Raw genomic sequence first — 18205 nt, forward strand, 5'->3', positions numbered from 1 at the left:
GACCGGCTTTAAAGGGTTAACAATGACTTTAAAATAATAATATAAAATGGTGTGCAACACCACTGAAGTTTTTTTTTTTTAAAACTCTCTTTTCAACCAACGGCAGTCACTCTCCAAATAACTTCTGCTTAGCTTTCCGGGCTTCCCTCGGGTCCTCTTAATCAGCGGTCTCCACCCTTTTTTGCGCCACGGACCGGTTTATGCCCGACAATATTTTCACAGACGGCCTTTAAGGTGTCGCAGATAAACGAGGGAGGGGCTAATAATCGGCTCAGTCATTTTTAATGATCGTTGAAAGCCCAGATCGTAATCGTGATTTAAATTCGATTAATTGAGCAGCCCTAGTCCCAGTGTCAGTTAAGTGTAACATTTCCCATTAAAAAACAAAGTTTAATAGTCTAAACCTGCAGTTCTCAAAATCACTGATGACAAATTTTATGTCACTTAAACTAAAGTGGACCCAACGAGGCTCACAGACGTGTAAACTATAACAACTATTACAGGGGAGAAAATAAAGGATCCTCCCCAATAATTCTAACACTGACTCAGCTAATTTGCTAATGTGGACTGATTAAGCCATTTCTCCATGTACTGTTTACATTCCTAATAAGGTGACCTACGCAGCAGCAGGGGCAGAAGGAAGCATGTGTTGCACCCCGAGAGAATGGAGTGAGTTAGCTTAGGGTCACCAACCAGCAGATGTTCTGTAAGAAACCGTGACTTCAGAGTTTCATTTCCAAGGAGAGAAGTAACAGAGAATACTGCCACAACACTTGCCCCGTTATTTTTTGTAGGAAGTTCATTTCCTTGTTTGCTTTGCAATTTAACAGTTAACTTGTTGTGGTTTGGTTACAACCACTGAAGAAAAAAAAAAAAAAAAAATCTCTGTAAGCCCCTGTGAAGAAAACCCATAATCTCACTGCTGACCATCAGAGGAGTGACTATGTGCAACTACTCGCGCATTAAGATGACATAAGGAAGTAATTATTAACTTCTATTTCTGCAGCTTAAGGAGAAAAGGAAATGAGCTACTGGGCATAGAAAAAAAAAACCCCTCAAGAACAAGACTGAACATTAAACAGCTGCAGGGGTCGTGCTGAGGTTAGGTTTACCTTAAGAAGCAAAGTCAGACAACATTTGGAACAATCTCTGTTCGGGGAAAGCGGGGAAAGATAACATCAAGCCAAAATGTCACACAAACAGCCTAAGCACAAAGGCGACAAACTCACCTTATACAGGAAGTCCATCAAATGACATTACAGGCGTTTTTGCGATGTGAACCTCAGAGACAGTTTTGGTTTTCCTGTATCAAGGTAGTGCTGGCTCCTTTCCTAGAAGGCAACGCGTTTCCATTTCAGTTTGCCTCAGTTACGTGACCAGGGCAGATCTTCACGGCAGGAAGACGACAACCACTGACATTAGTTTCAAAATGTCAGCACATAAAATCCAGAGTGGAGTAACTGACCACTCCTTGACCACACACACACACACACACACAGAGCTCAGGAGTTAATCATTTACCCAGAATTTTTTTTATCTTTGTGCTACCAACTGGCAAATCTCATCACAGCCAAAAGAAATTATGGATCACAGGCTCAGTTGACTGCCATAAACCTACTAAGTACAAACACAATAAAGACATGCAGAGTGCTGTAAATGAACACAGGAGCTCTGCCCTTTGCACCATGTTCTTCATAGCAACTAATGCCTTTGGTATTATACACAAACTGAATATCTGTGCATCTAAAAGCACTGTATTAGGAATTTACTGCTTCTAAATAAACAGCATTTTACCTTTTTCGCTTTGTCAGGAACAGAAAGTTTATTTAGTTATTATCATTATTATTATTTAGTTATGATTTTGATCAAGGGAATAATCTGATCCTGAAGTGCTGATTAGATGTGAGCTGTGCAGGATGTAAGATAAACAGTCATACGCAAAGCTATGCATCCATCTATCCACAGCGGGGTGTAATATTAGTCAGATGACTTCATTTAAATGCTTAAATGAAGCAGCAGCACAAACATGGTTGAGAGGTCCAGTTCACTGACTGGCAAAGGTTGCCCAAGTCGGCATGCCTGTCAATCGAAGCAGCAACATCCCTAAATTTAAGCCTTAGTAGCATAACTCAAGGAAGAGTTGGATATAAATAAATAAATAAAAAATCCGCCCATTACAGTTGTAGAACTATTACCTCCAATCTCAAGGCCACACCTGGAAATGGGTGCAGTTCAATGAGTTGGTGCTCCAAGTATCTCAGTGTCTTGTTAATGTGCAAGCAGGAGACTAACAGATTAGTGCAGCATCTGCAGTGATGTGGATGCTGAATCAGTCTGTTGGGGTGGAGAGAGCCGAGTGTAAAAGTGAAACTGCCGATTTTTACCGATAAATCGACAGCTTTACTTTTGTGTTTTGATGTACGTTCCTACCCTCACCTATTGCCTCGAGCTGAGGGGAATGATTAAAAGAATGAGGCTGCAGAAACAAGCAGCGGAAATGATCTTCCTCTAAGGGCTGTCTGGGCCCTTAGAGACTCAGTCATTCAGGAGGAGCTCAGAGTAGAGCTGCTACTCCTCCACATCGAATGGAGCCAGCTGTGGTGACTGGACACCTCCTAGGTGAGGGGAAACAAGCACGTCCTGCAGGGAGGAGGCCCCTAGGCAAACCAAGGACATACAGTAGACATTGCATCTCTTAGCTGGCTTGGGAACACCTTGGAATATATATCTATATCTATCTCTCTATATCTGTATTTATCATTAGACATCTCAATAGATAGATCAGTAATTGCGTTTAGTGGATCGAATTTCATCTAAATGCTTCTAATTCTCTGCGTTAACTAGTGAGATTCGACTTCGAAGTGTGTATGCCTGGTGATTCAACCTTTGTCTAGTTCCCGAGTAGTTGCAACATTTGAAATGAAGTCCAAAGCTAGGCTCAAGGTGGGATTTCCTCGATTGGATCTGCCGTGAAAAACTGAAAACAACGGCAGAAGACGAACGTGTACTCTCAGTCAGTAGTGGCCTTCATGACTGGTTATTCAGAAATAAATGTTTTCCCATTTCTACCTAGCTGCACATATAATTCACAGTAAAGTTATCAAAAATATGGCTTGTCATTCTGGGAAAGATAGAGCTCCTGGGAAAGGTGAGTAAATCAGTTAATAAAACCGCAATCCTGATATTTCCTGGTATGAAATTGAATGTATGCCTGGAATTTACAAACCATAGTCATAAACGGATCAGCTCTAGCAATATGAGAGTATTCACGGCTGGATTGTAATTATTTTCTGCTGCAGCAAGATAATCACGAGAGGACCTTGTTGAGAACCTCTGTGGAGGAATTCTGCTTTCTTTGGCCACTGACCAGCTGCCCTCAGGCCTTTGCCAGCCATGTTTATCAACTCGTGCTCCACCAGCAGCCTCGCAATCAACTCTCATTATGTGCCAATATTGTTTTCACTGTTTTCAACAACGTCAACTTCAAGAAAAGAGGAAGGAAACAGATTTAACTGTGTGCCTGCTGATATTTTCCAGTGCTGTAATAAGAGGGCGATTTCAACAGGAGCTGCTCTCTGAGCGTTCCTGAACATTTTTATGTTGTAGTCAGAGCTGCTGTATGTTGGCAGAGAACTGGATGTTACTAGATCTGCATGGGAGGGAACATCACTGTCCAAAATACACACTCCAATGCCAGAGAGGGCAGAGGAAGATGATGCAGCATAAATCCAGCACAAGGAGAACTGATAGGAAAAGACCAAACTAAGGAAAGACTAAGTCCTGCCAATGTGTTTAGTTTAATGTGGTTTTAAATCAGAGCCACTATCTCATATCCTTTATCATGCAGCCAGTGATGGTGTAGCCTGACCTGATAGGGCAGGCTGAAGCTTTTGTGCATGTGGGCGTGCGTACTTACTCCGTGAATAACCGAAGCCACGGCGTCCGTAACCTGGCTGGGAGCATCGGGGTTGCTCATGGCTCTGCAGTAGAGTCGTTGCTGGAGAGGCGCTGGAAAGCTGGTTTAGACTGGTGTGGCTTTAGCCCTTCTCTTTCTCACTGGGACTCAGACAGCTTTTGGGCAGCATAACCTGGAGCCAGATGCAGATCAGGGAGTTAGATCACATGATGACAGATTTAAAACTTCAAGGTGAACAAGAGTGCAAAAGCCACCAAATACAAATCTAGAAAGAATAAGGACGAAGCTATCTTTGAGATTTAAACGAAAATTGTCAGCGTTACACTTTTTTTCAAGGTCAGACAGTGAACTGTCCTAGTCAATTAACCCCGGGGGGTGGGTGGGGTGGGGAGGCCCTTTTGTTTCTTCAGACTTAAACTGGTCACTTTTATGATGAAGAAAAATGTAATGCATTATATTTGAGCCATAAAAAGGCAACAACTTCAGAGAACTACATTACATCTTTCTTTTCCTTTTTATTTGATTCTTGCCTTGAAGCCCTGCAGAGCTTCCCAACTACCATTCAAGGTCGTTGACCAATTCAGCTCGATAAGATAAGAGCCAGATAACATTAATGCTACTATGAAGAGGAGCCTTTGATAAGCGGCAGCACGTGCCTCAGCCAACCTCCGTCATTCCAGAGTCTCCGTCACGTATGGTACACATGTAATCATAGGTAGAGATTGTGTAAAATGTTATTGAAGGGGCTTTCGGTACAATACGTACAAAATTAATTGTATCTCTCATTAGATTTTCTTTTTCATTATTAAATCAAAAGTTGTGAAATGGTGTGGTTCTGACTTCTTCTGAGTGCACCCTGAATGTCCTTGGCTGTTGATGAAAGCAAGAAATTGAAGATGCCATCTTAAGCACCTGGGGGGAAAAAAAATATGGTTACATTTTACAGTAAAATGTAACCATATTGTCAGGCTAAAAAGATCAACCGAAACTTTAGCCAAATTAAGCAAACTGGTTACTTTTGTATATATCAGGTACCCAAAGAGTCCTTAAACAATATTAAAGCAGCAGGAGGGCCCTCTGTGGGTTCATGTTCTGCCAAAGCTGGCTTTCTGACAGCATCTATCAAAGAAATGATAAGCCTCCTTGGTGCCTGAACGCAATCATATCACTGACCTCGTTCACAGTGAGCAATTTCATAGAGGTTTCTCTGAAGTACAATCAATGATATAAATTTTAATTTAAGAGGCAGACTTGAACTTTTGTTTGGACATGGATTTAGCAAAGATAGTACTTCACTGCACCAAATGTTAATTACATGCATAGTTTGAGATAATCCCATCCGTGCGGCAGTGGTAATAAAAGAGTCCGCCTGAGTTTGAGCTTTGGGCGTGCATGAAAATTACTTTCTCAGTAAACCTAGACCCCACCACAGTGGAGGAGGCAGAGCTGGCTACACAGGGATAAAGTTACCAAACCCTGGGATTCTGGGAGAAAACTATGGGAACCAGCTCATCCACCTAAGGGCACGTCTGTAATCATACCTTTAGGATAACAATAATGATCAGAAAAGGAAAACAATAATGACTGCAGTTGCCTTTTCAAGCAGGTAGGTTAAGAAACAACATGGTCCTCTGTCTGACATCAGGTACACTTAGAGGACTGAACAAAAGAAAACTGGTGGGTCCCTTGTGCAGGAACTGAAAAAGGCACTGATAAGTGCTGAGGTCAGCATGTTCCTTTTCCCACCTGGAAGAAATCCATCAGGTCTTCCAAGAGTCATCCACGAGTCTGGTACTTTGTAAAGAGTTTCTTAGATGAGGAGGATGGAATTTTTTTTCTTTATAAGCTTGAAAACTTTTCCGTGTTAGACTTAGTCACAGCCTTTAAATGTGCAAACACAAAGCTTTGGGAAATCTTTCCTTCAGGGAGGAAGTAAGTATGAAAACAGGAAGAAGGTAACAGCAACAGACAGATGCCTGTCAGTAGGAGCTGTAAACTTATAGAAAGAAATGGAACAAGTGGTTTCCAGATTTCTTTCTAGCAGCTGAAAAATAGGTCTGATCCACACATACACAAGTCCAAAGCTTCAAATGCAACCAAATTAGCTGAAATTTTAGTGCCATGTGTGTAAACTAAACAGAAGTCAAAGACGCACAGCAAATGTTGAAATTGTAAATTTTTTGTTTTGTTGAAAGGTATACTCTTACTTTGAAACCTATTAAAGCAACAGGTTTCATAAAAGGCTAAGTTAAGGCACCATCTCTTCTTTGAACAATACTTTTGGTAACTGAGGAAACTTTTTACCAGCCAATTTTCCCGTTATTGCTTAATATAGGACACTAGCTAATTAGCTAGTCAGGCTTCCTTTGTATTATGTGCCAAAGGTTTTATTTTGGTGAAAGGCAGAGGTGGGACCAAGTCATTGTTTTGCAAGTCTCAAGTAAGTCTCAAGTCTTTATCCTCAAGTCTCAAGTCAAGTCTCAAGTAATGTCAGGCAAGTCAGAGTCGAGTCTCAAGTCACTGGTGTAAAAGTCCGAGTCAAGTCACAAGTCTGAAACTTTGAATTTCAAGTCCTTTCGAGTCTTTAAAAAAAACAAACGAAAAAATAATGTTGCAGTTATATGCTAAATGTAAATATTAGACCATGTAATTTTAAAATCTGTGTTTTTCTCAACACATGACAAAATAGTGAACTTAGAAAATATACACAAATTGTGAAATTGCACCTCTTTAAAATGCAGCTCAATTAAACCTAGCTCCAAGAATAATTTTCACCGACAGTTCTGAGATAAGCTGCATGTTATTCTTGGATGCGGTTGTAGGACCAGCTTTAAAATCGCATGACAAAATATCATACACATTAAAAAAAACTGTATCACCAACGTAGCCTGGACAACATTTGCTAGTTAGATGAAGTCAGCTATCTCATTGTAGCATATTTATATGCATATTTATAATTATACGGTTCTTGGAGTGAGTGCACACACTCATGAAGTTTAGTAACTTCAGGTCACTGCAACAAGCCCAGGTACAGTTTACCGACGGATGGGTGCAGGACCTTGAAATGCACCGTGTAGAACGAAAGACCATCGTAATGCTTGGAGCAGACTAACCTGTGAGCTGGAGGGTTCTGGGACGTTATATTTGATCTTTGAATGGCTGCAATCCAGGCCACCCGTCGCGTCTTTGTTACTTCGGAAACATGAACAATTTCTCTTCAACGACGTAATCCGATAACAACCGATCTCTTTACCCGTCGGCTTCCCGTGGCTGTCATGCGACCGGCTATTGCAGTTAATAATACAACAGCTTCTTGACATTTTTGTGTTTCTTTTTATCGCTGTATAACTGATTTTAATTGAAAGCCTGCGTGCGCTAGTACCGCTTGCCACGAGTTCCCAGAATCCTTTGCGGTTCTACCCGTGAATGACGTCACATTTTCAATCTCTATATAATATGCATGTTAAATTTTATATTTGGGGTAAAATATCAAGTCTTTTCAAGTAAACCGGTTCAAGTCCAATTCAAGTCCCAAGTCATTGGTGTAAAAGTCCAAGTCAAGTCACAAGTCTTAGAACATTTTTTCAAGTCAAGTCTAAAGTCATAAAATTAATGACTCGAGTCCAAGTCATGTGACTCGAGTCCACACCTCTGGTGAAAGGTCAGTAAGCAGCAATGAGACTGATGACACATGCAGAATGTGGTTTGGCATTACCTTGTTGGAACGAGGAAGGCCTTCCCTGAAAAAGGCTTGTTTGAATGGCACCATACACCAATCCAAACCATGCAAATATAACATTAATGGACCCTTTACAGATATGCAAGGTAAACACACCACGTGCATTAACTAACCGCCATACTATAATGGATGCCGACCTTTCACGTGAATCTAATAACCTGCATGGTGCCTCTCCTCCTTAGCTCCAATGACTAGTCAAATTCTGAATTGCTCATTTTAAAAGCGCTCTAGCCACCTGGGAGCTTGTTTGGTTTGCATGGTAGTTGGATTTGTTGATGTGCTGCGTTCAACGAAAATAGCCTATGTGTTACTGAGCCTTTGCAGTTGTATCGACGGGCTTGTAGTGGTGAGCCTGGATTTATAGTAGGCCCAAAGACTTCATACTCAGAAACAATACTAAATTGCTTTAGCCTGAACTCTTTTCATCTGTATTTGTTAAAGACTCAGCCTTGTTTGAATGCCTTTTTTTGTGTAAATATAGCAAGTCTTGGTCAAAGGACAACGTCTAAAGCTTGGCTGGGAAAAAAATAACCTGGTGCAAAAATAAAATGAATAAAATCACATTTACATTTAAATGTAATTTATAAGTAATAAAAACATTTTAATGCATTTACGAAAAAAAAAAAAAAAAAAAAAAAAAACTTCCACCTGACATCTAAATTTAAATGTCATTCTGCTTGACAGGTGCCCCGACTGGTAAGTGTTCAGTGTTTTATTAGCCTGTTACTGAGGACAGCTATGCATTGCACCCATAGAGATTACAGATGCAGATTGCTATATAGCCCTCTAGCTTCAGCTGATAAATGGCACTCCAGCCTTTCATCCATATAAGATAACTTTAAGAAAACAGTAAAGTTGAGCTTTCAACACCAATGAGTGACATCTTTCATGCCATCTGTGATTAAGACACTAGCCTAATCTTTTATGAAGTGACGTACAAAGATGATTTGTTTTTCATTCTAAGCATACAGATTAATAAAAAATAAAATCAATCACAGCTAACATTTTTCACCCAGATCTACCTCTCATACTTTTTATTATACAAGCACTGTGCCAACCAGGAGATTACCGCTTGAGAATTTAACATTTACACTTTTTCTTCAGCATGTGCAGCTTGACTGTGTCCCTAAGCATATAGCAATGTAATGGAAGACCACGATTATAAGTATCCCTGCAACAGATGGTCTGCCCCCCCAGAGACTACTGATGTCAGCATCATCCAGTCAATTTGGGATTACTTACTTATTAGAGAAGTCACTGCCCCAGCCTAAAAAAACAATAGAAATTAAGCCAGTTCTTCAAGATCCTCAAACAAATTAAGTACTTAATGCTTATGTCTGCCTATGGTTACCTTCAAAGGGGTCACACCCAGTGTTGACTTGAATCAGATTTTTACAGAAAACAAGCGGGTGTAGCGTGTAACATGTTATTTTATAGTTTCTAACGCGAGACTGCAATAAATCCCAAAAGCAAACACTTCCTTTGCTTTTAATTACACATCAGATTAATCTGTAAATCTCCAAAGATCTGCATCCCACTTTCAGAAGAAGAGGATAACGGAGTGGGAGAGTGATGAGAGCTTGACATTTTCTCTTTATTTGGATCTCTGATGTGTACTTTGTGATGACTCATCGCTCCCAAAGTGTATGAATGCACCTGACTCTTTGGCTCTGTGGTATGTTGTAAATTTCCATTCCTGATGGAAATCCCTCTATGTTTTTAAACTTTTCTGTGAGGAAGAGTTCCCTACCACCTGATGCATATCACAGACACATTTATGGGTAAATGGGATCCTTGAAGACAGCAGGTTATAGAAAACAGAGCGCTGGATTAGGAGTCAAGTACTGATGGTTTGGCGCAAGAAAATCTCAGAAAAATAGCAAAAATGTCTTATACAGACCTACAAACTGCTTATTCTGCACCTGTGCATCTTCCACTTTGATGTCATTTGACCGTTTGTGTTAATCGCAAGCAAAAGGTTAAAAACAGAGGTGGGACCAAGTCATTGTTTTGCAAGTCTCAAGTAAGTCTCAAGTCTTTATCCTCAAGTCTCAAGTCAAGTCTCAAGTAATGTCAGGCAAGTCAGAGTCGAGTCTCAAGTCACTGGTGTAAAAGTCCGAGTCAAGTCACAAGTCTGAAATTTTGAATTTCAAGTCCTTTCGAGTCTTTAAAAAAAAAACGAAAAAAAGCATGTTGCAGTTATATGCTAAATGTAAATATTAGACCATGTAATTTTTAAATCTGTGTTTTTCTCAACACATGACAAAATAGTGAACTTAGAAAATATACACAAATTGTGAAATTGCACCTCTTTAAAATGCAGCTCAATTAAACCTAGCTCCAAGAATAATTTTCACCGACAGTTCTGAGATAAGCTGCATGTTATTCTTGGATGCGGTTGTAGGACCGGCTTTGAAATCGCATGACAAAAATATCATACACATTAAAAAAAACTGTATCACCAACGTAGCCTGGACAACATTTGCTAGTTAGATGAAGTCAGCTATCTCATCTTAGCATATTTATATGCATATTTATAATCATACGGTTCTTGGAGTGAGTGCACACACTCATGAAGTTTAGTAACTTCAGGTCACTGCAACAAGCCCAGGTACAGTTTACCGACGGATGGGTGCAGGACCTTGAAATGCACCGTGTAGAACGAAAGACCATCGTACGTATCATAAGTTTACCAGTCTCACAAATTGTCGTCATAAATACACATTCGTTAACCGTTTATTAATAGGACCTTTGAGCTCAACGGTAATTAATTAGTAGTGGAAATAATTTCTGGTACGCATCACAGAAATGTAGCAGTGACAATAATATTGTATGCTGTAATCGTACTGGGCAATTAGTGATACAAAAAACCTGTTTTATCCTGTGAATAAAAGTATATGTTTTTGTCAATGTACCATAATAACAGAAGCGAAACGCAATATTGTGTCAGGACAATTCACTATTTATGCACAATAAACAAAGGAGCATAGCGCGACAATTTCTGTTCAGCGCCAGACTTGCTTGTAACCTATATCACCAATTATGTTAAGAAAAATGACGCATTAACTACAACAGCAGACTGACCTTTGTGGAAATGCTTGGAGCAGACTAACCTGTGAGCTGGAGTGTTCTAGGACGTTATATTTGATCTTTGAATGGCTGCAATCCAGGCCATCCGTTGCGTCTTTGTTACTTTGGAAACATGGCTCGAACAATTTCTCTTCAACGACGTAATCCGATAACAACCGATCTCTTTACCCGTCGGCTTCCCGTGGCTGTCATGCGACCGGCTATTGCAGTTAATAATACAACAGCTTCTTGACATTTTTGTGTTTCTTTTTATCGCTGTGTGACTGATTTTAATTGAAACCCTGCGTGCGCTAGTACCGCTTGCCACGAGTTCCCAGAATCCTTTGCGGTTCTACCCGTGAATGACGTCACATTTTCAATCTCTATATAATATGCATGTTAAATTTTATATTTGGGGTAAAATATCAAGTCTTTTCAAGTAAACCGGTTCAAGTCCAATTCAAGTCCCAAGTCATTGGTGTAAAAGTCCAAGTCAAGTCACAAGTCTTAGAACATTTTTTCAAGTCAAGTCTAAAGTCATAAAATTAATGACTCGAGTCTGACTCGAGTCCAAGTCATGTGACTCGAGTCCACACCTCTGGTTAAAAATATCCTATGTCGTGCCCTCATAAATACACGAGACAGTCAGACGACGGGACGGAGGTTATGAGCCAGAAGAAAACCCACGACAAAAGCCCACATGTGCGTTAAACCAACGTTCTGTCAAGACGCCGCGGCCGGGCCCGGCTTCGGTTGGCAGCTTGGCACGTGAGCGCCAACCGCAGTCTCCCTGCACATCTACAAATTCTATCAAAAACAAAGCATAATTAAAGAACAGTTCAATAAAATGTGCACACTGCCAATAAAAATGCCCGTGCACAGAAATAGAAGCTTGATCACAATGTCCAAACCTCAACCAATACACTGGCCTGTATTTATGAAAGCAGGACAATGACAGGGAAGAAAGAAGAAGTATGAGGTTTCATTAAAGAACAGAGCTTTTCCTTTAGCTGACAGTGCAGGTTTGAACAGACAACACCATTTTTTTTCCTGAAACACCGACTGTGTTGCTAACCTATTATACTATTAACCTTTTATTTAAAAAAAAAAAAGAACAAAAAAAATAAAAAAAAGAACTAAAGTGGGTGAAGCGACAAACACTTTAGAAAAATCACATCGTTTTTTGATGTAGCCACAAATGGTCAAATTCTGATTTAACCACAGCACTTAGAAAGCAATCCAGTCCTAAAATGTGTCCTTTGAAGGCACCAATTTAGGATTTACAACACTGGAAAAACATGTTTGTGCTACTGAAACACAAGTGGGTAACAAGAGAGCTCATTTAAAGATCATTTAAAGGGCTTTTTGTTGTTTTTTTGGTTTTCTTACCCCCTTACTTTCCCTCCTTCCTCAAACTGTGTAATCTGTGGAGCATATTTTGATTTGTTTACAGCTGGCTACAGATCACTGTGGTTGAACCCTGAGTCAGCTCTAATCTCACCTCAAATGTTTCATTATCAGGAAGGATTAGACTTGACAAATAACGGATCAGGTTACTCTTTTAAGCACTAGCCCATATGAATAATGAATTAATAAACCAAATAAAAATGAATGGCAAAATCAATAATCTGTAAAAAAAAATACATACAAATGTGACAAATGCAAATAGTTGAAAACCTAGCAACTGTTAAAGAAGCAGTAAAAAAAAAAAAAAAAAAAAAGCTTATTGATTGTACCATACCTTTGTGTGCTTTACTGCAGAGAAGCCACCGCAGACATTGTAGTGCAATTCTGAACTCTGCTGTGAATACAGACCCGGGGCTGATCAGAGTGCAGGGAGAAAACAAACAGAGGGAGAGGAGACAGATAGGAAGACAAAAAAAAAAAAAAGAAGGAGAGAGAGCGTGTTAGAGATGTGGAGTGTCTCGTCGAGCCGAATGCCCTCTCAGACCAACATGCACAGACTGATAACGCCAGCCTTCCTCCTCGGGATTACGTTTCCTCCTCCAGCCTGCTGACATGTAGCCATGTGACTCTAGGACCCATTCAGCACTGAGTCAGAGGCTGCTGCACGCACACACACACACACACACACACACACACACACACACACACACACACACACACACACACACACACACACACACACACACAGAAAGTGGAAATGCGGCAATCGATATCTCTCTTTACATTCTTTACAACAAACCGAACGAGGGGAGTTGGATGTTTTGACAATTTTTTGCCTTTGTGACATAGACTTGCATTTGCTTACCACTAACTGTGACCAGTTCAGCTAAAACTAAACAGTGATTTTCTGCAATTTAGTTATGCTTTTTTTATTTTAGAGACCTTAAAATTTCAAATAACCCATAATTGGCACGCACCAAAAAAAGAAAACAATGATTAGACGCAAGTTAGGAAGGGTAAACATACTTTTGAGCAGCTGAAGTGTTATTTAAGAGTTACTGTAGATATATCCTCAGGCTCCAGCCTCCAGGTTATGTTTTTGTGCTTTTTCACAGACAGTGCAGAAGTGTCTTAAATATGCTAACCCTTTAGGATTCACCGCAGCAGATCATCTGTCCCCATCTAGCCCCATCCTCAGCATCTTCCCGTCACACAAACCCTCTGCATGAACCCCATCCACTACATCAATGAATCTTCTGCTGGCTTTCTTTTCTTTCACGCTGAAAGCTCCATATTCAACATCCACTGTCCCTTTCTCTGCACACGCCTGACCTCGCCAAAAAGATTTTTGGTTGTGTCTCTGGGAAAACACTTGCTCTGTGATGTCAGTGAACACTTTCCTCCTGGGTTTATGGACTCAGTTGCTCGGAGGATTATCCAGAACCTGCTCATGTCCCTGCTGTCATTGTCATAGATCTTCTTGTCATTTTCATGATGGCAATGCCGAAAATGCTCAACTCAAGCCTAACGGGACTTCACTAACCAGTGGGTGACGTAAGAGTAGCTAATTTCGTCTTTTATACTGTGCATGATCCTAACATGTTAAACTGAAAGGTTAAATTAATAAAAACAAAATTAGCCAATATATTTCTGGCATGTTTGCATACTGATATTAGCATGAAGCTGGGGGATGCTAGCATGTTTACAATGGGCAACACAAAGTACAGCTAAGGCTTATGGGTAATTAGTGACCAGCAATGAGCCAATAAGCACCATGGAAGTTACTAATGATGTTTTCTCACTTGTTGTCCAGCTGCGTGCTGAGACACCATTGCTATCCTATATTCATTATCTGCCTGGACCCACATCCTTTATCTCACTGAAATTGTGGCAATATTACGGCTAACTAACACTAATGTTTTGTGCATAAGCAAACCAAGGTGGGAAAAACAAATGTAGGTGTACACTCTGTGTACATACTGTTTGTTTTTCCAGTCAGTTTAATATCCGATTAATGTTTTAAATGAAACATGAGGGGAATCACCAAAGCAATTACAGGTAATCGTAAAGGAAATCTGAATACAGTCCACCCAAAAATTGTTGCAGAGACCTTTACTTCAAAACCACAAATGTCAAACTCGTGAAAGTTGGAGAGGAAACATGAGGGGATTTCTAAAGTCAGTAGACGTCAACTGCTGGGGACAACGACTGCATGTCTAATCTAGCATCTGAGGGGCCATTCATAAGGGTAGGTTTCACCTGAGCTCAGCTCCAAGTTTCACAACAAACTGTCTCCTTTAAAATAAAGAAAAACTTCTCATTGTAATTAGATGATAAAAGAATTGAATGCACTTTATGACAAACTGTGTAAACCCTCCAGATGCACTGTAGGTAACTGTAAACTGTAAATATTAAACATAAATAAAAACATAAATTAATAAATTAAGTGTTTCTTAATTGGTCGACCCAGTAAACGGTCAAACCATACAAGAATATTTTGTGGTTCTCCAGTTTTTCAAGCATCAAAGTCACATGAGGTTTGCACACAGTGCTTCCCATGTATTTGTTCTCAAAATATCCATGACAAATCTCTTTCTCAACCTAAAAAGGGTGAAACAAAGTCATGTGACACAAACTTAACAGGTGACCAAAGATGGCAAAGAACATGACAGGGGGATTTGTGAGGGACATGAACTGGACAGATTATTTTCTTGTTATCGTTTATCATCTTCTCATTTGGGCTATGAAACTTCTGCTTTTATTTCTAACAGGTTATTTACTACAGGTGTTTCTACTTCGCCACCCACACCTGGTTTTCAGACCCTGCTGAAAACACATTGTCTCTTTCTTTATTTTGTTTGAAAAATATATTTAAAACGTTGTTTTACGCGAAGACAGAGTGCTTTAGTTGTTCCCTATGGTTATATCTGCATAACAATAATTATTACAGAACTGTGAGAATGTGTTAAGCCACCCCTCATTTCTTTAGATTTTACTAGGCAAATGAGAAAAAGGTGCAATGATTGGATGCAGTTTTGTTCAGTTCATTTTCAGTCCAGTTCATGTATAACTGGCTAACCAACTACTTCAACCTCCCCACTTCCCTTCCTTAAGAATGGCTTTTTGACAGGCACCGTTCCACTGTGAACATTTCTAATGACGCGTCCAACTGAAGGGCCAGAAGCATCTCTCAGCTCCTGTGTCGTCTCTTCACTTTCCTGATGGAAAAAACACTGTTTTATGTCTCGAAAACTGTTATCTTTGGCATTTTTCATAGAATCACCTAAAGAAGTGGGAACAACTGTGACCGTGCCTGAAGATACAATTTAGATACAATTCAAAACAATTGTATCTAAATTGACTTTTGTGTGTAGACACAACACTGATTCATCCCTTGAGTCAGGTGCCTTTTATATGCTTGAATGAGTCATAGGTCTGTGTTAAGTGGCTTTAGAAAAAGATAAATAAATACTAAAATAAATAAATAAAACACTTCCTATACAAATAGTCAGCTACAAAGACTGAACTGAAAATGAGTAAATGAGCAAGGAATTTTTTTTTTTTTTTTTAAGCCTTCAGAGTCTACTGCTAAAGTCAGCTTAATGATTACAGGAAACTCTGGAAGCAAAATAGAAAGCAAAATACTCCTTGGAAGCAAAATAGAAAGAAATGAGATGTTGAAATGTTGTTCTTTAAACATCTACCTGCTTCACTAAAGAGCGCCCGTCAGATCAGCCACGCAGCTCTTCTTTTCTTCTTTAATTATTAAAGGGTAATAGCTTTCATCTAAACATGTAAACAGTGGGTGCTGAAATTAATAAACAAGTATTATTTTATTTTATCCCCTGGCCTGCCGCAGCTTTGCAGCATAGTTGGCAATGGAAAAAAAAAAAATCCTCTCATGTTATGGAAGAATCAACACCATTACACAATTAATCCCACCTAAAGTCACAAAAGCCGCCACATTAATTGTGTTTTGCAGCGAGCAAAGAACAATCCTGTGATCTAAACAAGTTGCTTATCCATTCGCCAAATAATCAAGCACTGCATTCCACAAAAGCTTATATCAGCCTAAGGGCTAAAGAAAAACCAAACGCCAGCAGAAGTCGGAGGGTGTGTGTGTGTGAGAGAGGTATAGTTGTTTGTCTCCGGGGATGTAAGCTCACTGCAGAGTCACATGCATATCTTGCGGGGAAAAAAGCTAAAATTAAAGCCACTTCAAAGTCTGGGGCTTTCCTCAATAATAATAGCATTATCCACTGTGGCCAGCTCTAAAAAGGTGCAACTTCATACACACATTGACAACAGGTAGTCATTTCTTAACCGCAACCACCAAATGAGAAGCTTACATCACATCACCAACCTGCACAGAATATGTCAAGTTAATGTTAGGTTAATATACCGAGCCAGATTTGGCCCAAAAGCTGGACTAAATAAAGAAATCTGTACTTCGGTCGAAACATGAAAGCAAACACAAAAATGACATTTGACGAGAATTCTTGCACGACAACAAGCTGCCTTAACGCAGTGTTAGTGTTAACGCATTTCGGAAAACTCCCCTCAGCTTCCTGTAATTCTTTTCTCCACTCAAGTTTAACACAAGGCAATATTCTTAGTCATAAAAACACACAAACACACTGAAGTGATGCAGCTGAGGCTGGACTTGCAAAGACTATGCATTAACACAGAGGTTCACTACAGCAGTCAGACCCCTTGTGCTGCCTTCTAATGCAGACTGACCTCGATGAAGCTGTATACCTCTGACAGCTGCCCTGCCTGTGGATCTCTATGGCGATTTGGCACTGGTGTGTTGATAGCGTTCACTCAGTTGCCTCCGAGTGTTTTAGCCTAAAATAGCTCAGCAGTTTAGAAGTGACCCCGCCAACTCCTGAGTTTTGTAACATGCAGACATCTCTTCACAGCCCAGTGGCCACACCAGCTTCACTCAGGGTTTGGCACGGTCTAGAGACTTCAGCATGACTATGCTTGTTATGCGCACAAAGTCACTGGAAGAGCTCCAGTCTAACACAGCGAACAGCTGCTCTCAGTCAATCTATGCACATCTTATATCAAATTCCCATCAGAGGGTTCAGGCAGAAAATGGCTGTGCTTACAGCTGAAACAGCACCTGTCTTTGGAGTGACGAGAGATTTCAGAGACTGCTGAGTCCCAGCCAGTCTATCGTCCTCACCTCCAGAAAAGAGAACCCAATCATCTCTCAAGCATTCACATACCTCAGAAAGGCTTAGGGTATACGAGACACAGCGGCAGGCTAAAACAGACGCAAGTCTTCGCTCTACTTGAAGAATATCAGTGTCCACAAAACCGAAACAACCCAAGACTCAGCAAGTTAGAAAAGGCTGCAAAGACTTAATGTGTCTGCTATAAATAGGAGGCATGGAAACTGAACAATGCATTCAATCAACATGAAATAGGTCTTTTTTTTTTTTTTAATCCTTGTTTGACCTTTATTCCCCGTTTATAGAGATAAAAGAGATGTATTAACAAAAGCTTCCACTCTTTGTCCTCCTCCTTAAAAAAAAAAAAAAAAAAAAAAAAAAAAAAAAAAACAGTCAACAGGAAGTAGCAAGCCTCTAATAAACATACAAAGTAAAATACGTGTCTATGTTTTCATCTTATATCTAGATATTAGTTTGTAAGGAGTCAGTGGTTAGCCAAAACAACCAGTCACAAGCTTGAAAATCACAACAACGAGCTTAAAAAGTAAAAACAATAAAAATGTTAAAAAAGCCATAAAGAGCCAAAGGGTAGTATTCATATTATCCACCCATTTCATCCTCTGTTATTAAAAAGATATTGACAGCCTCCAACAGCAATTGTGGTATTGGTCTCAAAGTACCCATATCAGATTGTAATAAAACCACTGAGCTAGCACAGTGAAGGTTCTCTCGTATTCTACTTCAGTGAATACTGAGATAAAGCACCTTGTCTGCAGCAATGTAATTACAATGCTGGATTACACATAGTAATATAAAAGGGGGGGGGGGGGGGGGGAAGCACACAGTGTAATAATGGAGAAAAGACGAGTTGGAGCCCCCCGAGACCGGTCCTAT

The 18205-nt window shown here is 40.0% G+C and overlaps 1 protein-coding gene across 1 annotated transcript in view; it reads right to left on the bottom strand.

Moving 5' to 3' along the window:
* The window catches only part of slc4a2b (solute carrier family 4 member 2b), a 54046-nt gene that overhangs the window by 26238 nt on the left and 9603 nt on the right, over positions 1–18205 (bottom strand). The window contains exons 3-4 of the mRNA XM_082546871.1: positions 12466–12545; positions 3917–4088 (exon numbers count right to left, since the gene is read on the bottom strand). Coding sequence (XP_082402997.1) covers positions 3917–3976 — 60 coding nt within the window. The 5' untranslated portion in view covers positions 3977–4088; positions 12466–12545. The remainder of the gene's footprint in view (positions 1–3916; positions 4089–12465; positions 12546–18205) is intronic.

The sequence above is a fragment of the Aulonocara stuartgranti genome (assembly GCF_965226115.1).
Source record: "Aulonocara stuartgranti genome assembly, chromosome: 9".
Lineage (NCBI taxonomy): Eukaryota > Metazoa > Chordata > Actinopteri > Cichliformes > Cichlidae > Aulonocara > Aulonocara stuartgranti.